The 6,000-nt window shown below is 55.9% G+C and overlaps 1 protein-coding gene across 2 annotated transcripts in view; it reads right to left on the reverse strand.

Annotated features, from left to right (window-relative positions):
* KCNAB3 (potassium voltage-gated channel subfamily A regulatory beta subunit 3) overlaps positions 1–5,148 on the reverse strand; it is a 29,340-nt gene extending 24,192 nt beyond the window's left edge. For both annotated transcript variants that reach the window (XM_070954300.1, XM_070954298.1), the window contains exon 1: positions 4,892–5,148. In XM_070954300.1, the coding sequence (XP_070810401.1) occupies positions 4,892–5,148 (257 nt within the window). The remainder of the gene's footprint in view (positions 1–4,891) is intronic.
* Positions 5,149–6,000: the final 852 nt, after the last annotated feature.

The following is a 6,000-nucleotide window of genomic DNA, read 5'->3' on the forward strand; positions in this document are numbered from 1 at the left end:
AAAGACTGGGCCAGCTTATCTACAGGACAAAAGACTGGGCCATCCTATCTACAGGACAAAAGACTGGGCCAGCTTATCTACAGGACAAAAGACTGGGTCATCCTATCTACAGGACAAAAGACTGGGCCAGCTTATCTACAGGACAAAAGACTGGGCCATCCTATCTACAGGACAAAAGACTGGGCCAGCTTATCTACAGGACAAAAGACTGGGCCAGCTTATCTACAGGACAAAAGACTGGGTCATCCTATCTACAGGACAAAAGACTGGGCCAGCTTATCTACAGGACAAAAGACTGGGCCATCCTATCTACAGGACAAAAGACTGGGCCAGCTTATCTACAGGACAAAAGACTGGGCCAGCTTATCTACAGGACAAAAGACTGGGCCATCCTATCTACAGGACAAAAGACTGGGCCAGCTTATCTACAGGACAAAAGACTGGGCCATCCTATCTACAGGACAAAAGATTGGGCCAGCTTATCTACAGGACAAAAGACTGGGCCATCCTATCTACAGGACAAAAGATTGGGCCAGCTTATCTACAGGACAAAAGACTGGGCCAGCTTATCTACAGGACAAAAGATTGGGCCAGCTTATCTACAGGACAAAAGACTGGGCCATCCTATCTACAGGACAAAAGATTGGGCCAGCTTATCTACAGGACAAAAGACTGGGCCAGCTTATCTACAACACAAAGGACCTTCAACCTCAGGACATAATAGGATTAGCCCTCTACCCATCTCATCACACGGCACCTGGGAAGATTACATCACCCAGCGGGATTCAACCGAGCCTGGGACTCAAGACAACCTACAAAGTTGCCCCTTGCATGGCCCCCTGGGAGTCTGACAACCAATCAGGATACGTTTCTTTCACAGGAACAGGAAGCGAGTTCAAAGCCAAAGAGAGGGTATAAATCAGAGGTGGTATTCAGCCAGGTCGGACCGGTTCAGGCGAACTGGTACTGGCGACCTGCGGGTGGGGACGCAAATCCATCCTATATCGCTGTGTTTTGGGTGCTGCATGAATGTGTAAACAACTGCTGTTGTTTGACATCTCACTCGTGTGCAGACGGTACGCGCAAGTGAATTGCCGTATTGCATCCGTGAATTGCATCTCTCTCCCCCCCCTTTACAGTCCAAGAAACTAGGGAGAGTGTCTTCCGAGAAGCTTCTTCCAGAGGTGGGATTCACTTACATTCCCTACCGGTTCGGAAATGTTGAGAGCGCGTGTGTCCGCTCACTCGCTTCGCTCACACGCGCCATCTTCCGTGCATGATCAGCCTTGTGTGTATGCTCTTTGTTTGCGCAGGCGCCTTCCGCGGATATGCACAGCCTCCAAAATGTGGTGAAATAGGACGGCATTATGTCCAGGCGGGCGGGTGGGTCCTACTGGAGTCGCCGCTACCGATTCGCCCGAACCGGACAGAACCGGCTGAATCCCACACACTGGCTTCTTCCCATGTCCTCATTCTTTCCGTGGGCTCAATTGCCTCTCAGCTGCCTCTTGCCTTGTCTGCAGCTCTTCCTGTCCCCTCCAAGATCATTCGCACATGCCCTTACGGGTAGTTCTCGACTTACGACCACAATTGAACTCCCCCAAATTTCTGTTGCTAAGCGAGTCGTTTGTTCAGTGAATCCAGACCCCATTTTTTAACGGCCTTTCTTGGCCTTTCATTGGTTAAGTGAATCACGGCGGTTGTTACGTTAGTGACACGGTCGTTAAATGAATCCAGCGTCCCCATGGATGTTGCTCGTCAGAAGGTCGCAAAAGGGGCTCGCGTGACCCCCCCCAGGACGCTGCAACGATCATAAATACGAGTCAACGGCCAAGCGTCTGAATTTTGATCCACGTGACAATGGGGATGCCCCACAACCGTCCTAAGTGTGAAAAATAGTCACAAGTCCCTTTTTCCAGTGCCGCCGTAACTTTCAACGGTCACTAAACGAACGGTCGTACATCGAGGACTACCTGTACAAGGTCCCTGAGTGAGGTTTCCTCCACCAACACAACAATTGTGTTTCACATCCGCTTTCTTTTAAGGACAGAATGCCGCCCTCCATACAGCATGCAACGTTGTTCTGGTGCTGCCCAGCATGCTGGGAGTTGTAGTCCAACATATTTAGAGGAGAAATCCAGGCCGAACCCCCACAAGGGATGAGCAAGCTGCATTTCCATTCATTTGTTGCTTTGGGGGGGATGGACCAACCAGGAATATTACGGGTACCCAGAAACTTCTGACACTCGTCCCAAGTTCCCAGCGTACCCCGAAAGGCTGCAGCTGCTCCTTCTGGGTCGTGTTCCTCCCCTGCTTTAGTGCCCAGGGTGACTCTCGCCTGTTTTATTAGGGAGTCACCCTTCTGAGCAATAACAAAGTTAAAAATAGATGCCGGTTTGCGCCTGGCGCTTTCGAAACCGAGTCACTCCTGCTTCTAATTGCTGGGAGGAAAACAGGCCACGAACCATCCTGGTTTCATGTGGGCAGCTATTCTCATTTCTTTTTTAGTGACGTCGTGCTCCAATCCTTTATATATATATATATATATATCCTATTACCATAATACACAACGAATATTAATCCTCTGAAAAGCAGGGAGGAAAAAAAACCCAACATCAAGCCACAGATCACCGCTGGAGATTTAAATGTGGGCCACGCATCCCCGACATTAAATCCCAGGTTTTTTTTCCCCGTCCCTCCCTCCCTCTTCTGTCTTTAAGAGAAACGAGATGAGTGTTTGCAGGACGTTGAGCGAGTCTCAACCTCTCGGTCGGATCTCGCCGTTCCGTTAAGCGACCTTCATCTGCTGGATGTGGGTCCTGCCCTCCTCCCAACCCTCACCCAAATCCAGAGGCCAACGTGACCCACGTCAAAAGTTTGTCAACCCCGGCTTTTAATCTGCCCGCCTGGCCGTCTTCCCGGAACCGATGCACCTTAGCAGCGATGAGGATCAAATTGGGATGGTGGGTTTGGAAGCTAGCCAGATTCCCGACAACGGATCTGATTTGTGGGGGGGGGACGATGACACGAGGGAGTTGGATCTCCCAGCTGGGCCGGTGGCCAGCCCCACAGTCGGCCAGCCCCCCCCCCAACCCCAAGCCTGATTCCCGTTGGGACCTTTACCGTCTGTTCTCCTGGCACGATGCCACCTGCCTCTTAATCCTTTCAGAGGTGCCCATCACTACCCCTCCTCTTCCCCCCCACCTGCATGCCAAGCGCCTCTCCTCCTCTTCCTCCTCCTCTTCCTCACCTCATTTGCACCTCTTGCAAACACAACCCAACACCACAAGGACACAATCTCGCCACAAAGGCAGGAGTTTTGCAGCCCGCAAAGCTTCCGTTATAAAATATTCTTTGGGGCACGCAGTGGAAATCTGGGGGCCTGCTAGTGGAGCAAACTTGGACTCTTTTACACACACACATTTTGCTACCTCTTGCACAGGGCAGGGGAGAGCGGCAATCCAGCACATCTGGATTTCACACCTGAGCCAGGTGGGAGAAAGTGGGGTTTTTTTCCCACCGGCTGTCCAAGTCACATCTCTTTAGGGGAATGTGTAGGGTTTTTTTTTCCACCACTCACAGCCCCTTCTCTTTTTACAGGGGAACCCCAAAGACTTGGATCATTCTTCCCCCCACCCTCCCATGCCCCCCATCTGCAAGAACCCCAATTTTTTTTTTCCCCTTTGCCTTCTTGGAACGAGACAATTAACTTTCAGGTTCAAAAATTCCCCCCATCTAACTTTAATGAAAAAGGCACAAATGAAGCAGGAGGTCGGAATGGGGTTTTTGGAAACGGAAAGGTTGGGGGGCAATCGGGGAGGAATGTGGGGTTTTTTTTGGTGGTGGGGGGCTTGGCACGATTTTCCTTCCTCATCCCCCCCACCCTCTGGCAAGGAGGGGGACACACAACCCCCCCCCGCCTTTCCCTACTGTCAAAGTGTCCCAGAAATCCGGTGGCCTGGAACGCAACACACCGCAACTCATCTCCCTGCCTACCTCGGTCCCAGCAGCCAATGGGACCCCCCCCTCAAAAAAAAAACTTTAGACTGTAATCTTCAGACTGTGTGGCTGATGGGATTTGTAGTCGGGCATCCCTGGGGACTGGCACAACGCGGCTCCCTTCCCCTCCTTAAGAGGGTGATTGTAGACTGTCAGTTTGGCAGGCAGTCGGCGGCCGATGGGATCTGTAGTCCGGCATCCCCTTGGGGAGGGAGGGAGGGACCCTCCGGCACACTCCCATCCCCCCCCTCACGCTCACTTCTCTTCCCCCCATCCCACCCAGATCAATTTTCTCACCCGCAATCTGCTCCTGCCTCCCCCTGCAATGTTCAGCACCAACCGGCCAGCTCGGCTAGTCCTGTACGGCCAATGGGATATGTAGTCCGGCATCCCCTTGGGGAGGGGAGTGTTCCCCGCCAACCCTAATCAGCAACCCCCCCGTTCCTCCCCCCCCATCCCTCACAAGCACAGACTCCAACCTTCAGCATCACTGGCCGCTTGTCAAGTTGTTGCGGCCGATGGGCTTTGTAGTCTGGCATCCCCTTGGGGAGGGGTGTTCCCCAGGGCGATCCTTCCTTCCCGCCCCCCACCCGCCCTAAACAACCATCAGCCCCCCCCCCAAGCGCAGACGCCAAACCTTCAGCATCACTGGCTGCTGGTCAAATCCTGCACAGCCGATGGGCTTTGTAGTCCGGCATCCCTTGGGGAGGGGTGGGCTCATTACAGCTCGACCCTCCCCTCCACCGTAATGAGCCCCTCCCCCCAAGCACAGACTCCAAACCTTCAGCGTCACCGGCCGCTGGCCAAATCCTGCGCGGCCGATGGGCTTTGTAGTCCGGCAACCCCTTGGGAGAGATGATTCCTTCCCCCGCAGCCCGAGAAGCCCGCTTACCGATAGTTCATGCCGGTGGCTCGCCCGGTGGATTCCCGCAGGAGGAAGGCGAGCTGGTGGGGTAGGGTCTGCCCGGCCGTCCGGCCGACCCCCGCCAGCCGGGACCCCTTGGCCGGGGGCTGGAAAGCACCGTTGTTCCCCTGGCCGGGACCCCCGCCCCCCGCCGCCGCCGCCGCCCGCCCGCCGCCCCCGCAGAGTCGGTCATCGCTGCTGCGGCTCCGCAGGTTCTGCTCCGTGCAAGCGATGGAGATTTGCATGGCTGGCTCCGGGAAGGTCGCTCCGGAGCCGTGGAAGGAGCGTCCAGGCAGGGCAAGCTAACCCGGCTCGGGGCTCTGGCAGGCTGCCGGCGGGGCACCACGGGACGGAGCCCTGGCAGCCGCCGCGCTTCGGGATGCCGGGCGCCCCCCTCCCCGCCCGCGCTGCGCCTCCGACCAGCCTCATTTGCATCCCGGCTCCGCCCACAATGGGGGGGAGGGGGGAAAGACAAGACAAGCTGGGGGTGGGAGGTGGGGGGGGGGGAGAACGACCGGAGGGGGCTGATCCCGGCCAGCAGATGCTGCGAGGACTCAAGAGACCCCCGACCGATGGACCAAATCTCCATCGCTTGCACGGAGCAGAACCTGCGGAGCCGCAGCAGCGGCGACCGACACATCAAGACTTTCAAGGGCTTTGAATGGATGGATGGATGGATGGATGGAGGGGCAATCCCAGGACCTGGAGAAAGGAGGGTGGGGGGCGCAGGGGGAGAACAGCTGCGGGAACCCCCACCCCCCCAAAAAAAGAGGCGGGGGGGACACACACAGGCTCCTCCCCCTGGGAAAGGGAATTGATGGGAAAGAAAGGATTGCGAGTTACGCACATTGGGGAAGGGATGGGGAGGGGAAGAGAAGGGAGGAGTGGGGTGGGGGGGACAGGCGTTTCTTGGGGGTGGGGGAATAAGGATAATGAAGTGCGGGAGGGGGGAGGATGAAGGGGAGGGGGGCCGGCTCTAAGCGCAGGATTAGAATCGCGAGCCTGCGCTGCCCTCTGTTGGCGGCGGATGGGAAGGGCTGCACCGTCTCTGCTGCGCCCTGGGCTCAGTGAAAAAATTGGGGGGGGGTCTCCATCCA

Source organism: Pituophis catenifer, unplaced genomic scaffold, assembly GCF_029215685.1.
Source record: "Pituophis catenifer annectens isolate HBS135680 unplaced genomic scaffold, rPitCat1.0.hap2 SCAF_15, whole genome shotgun sequence".
NCBI classification, from domain to species: domain Eukaryota; kingdom Metazoa; phylum Chordata; class Lepidosauria; order Squamata; family Colubridae; genus Pituophis; species Pituophis catenifer.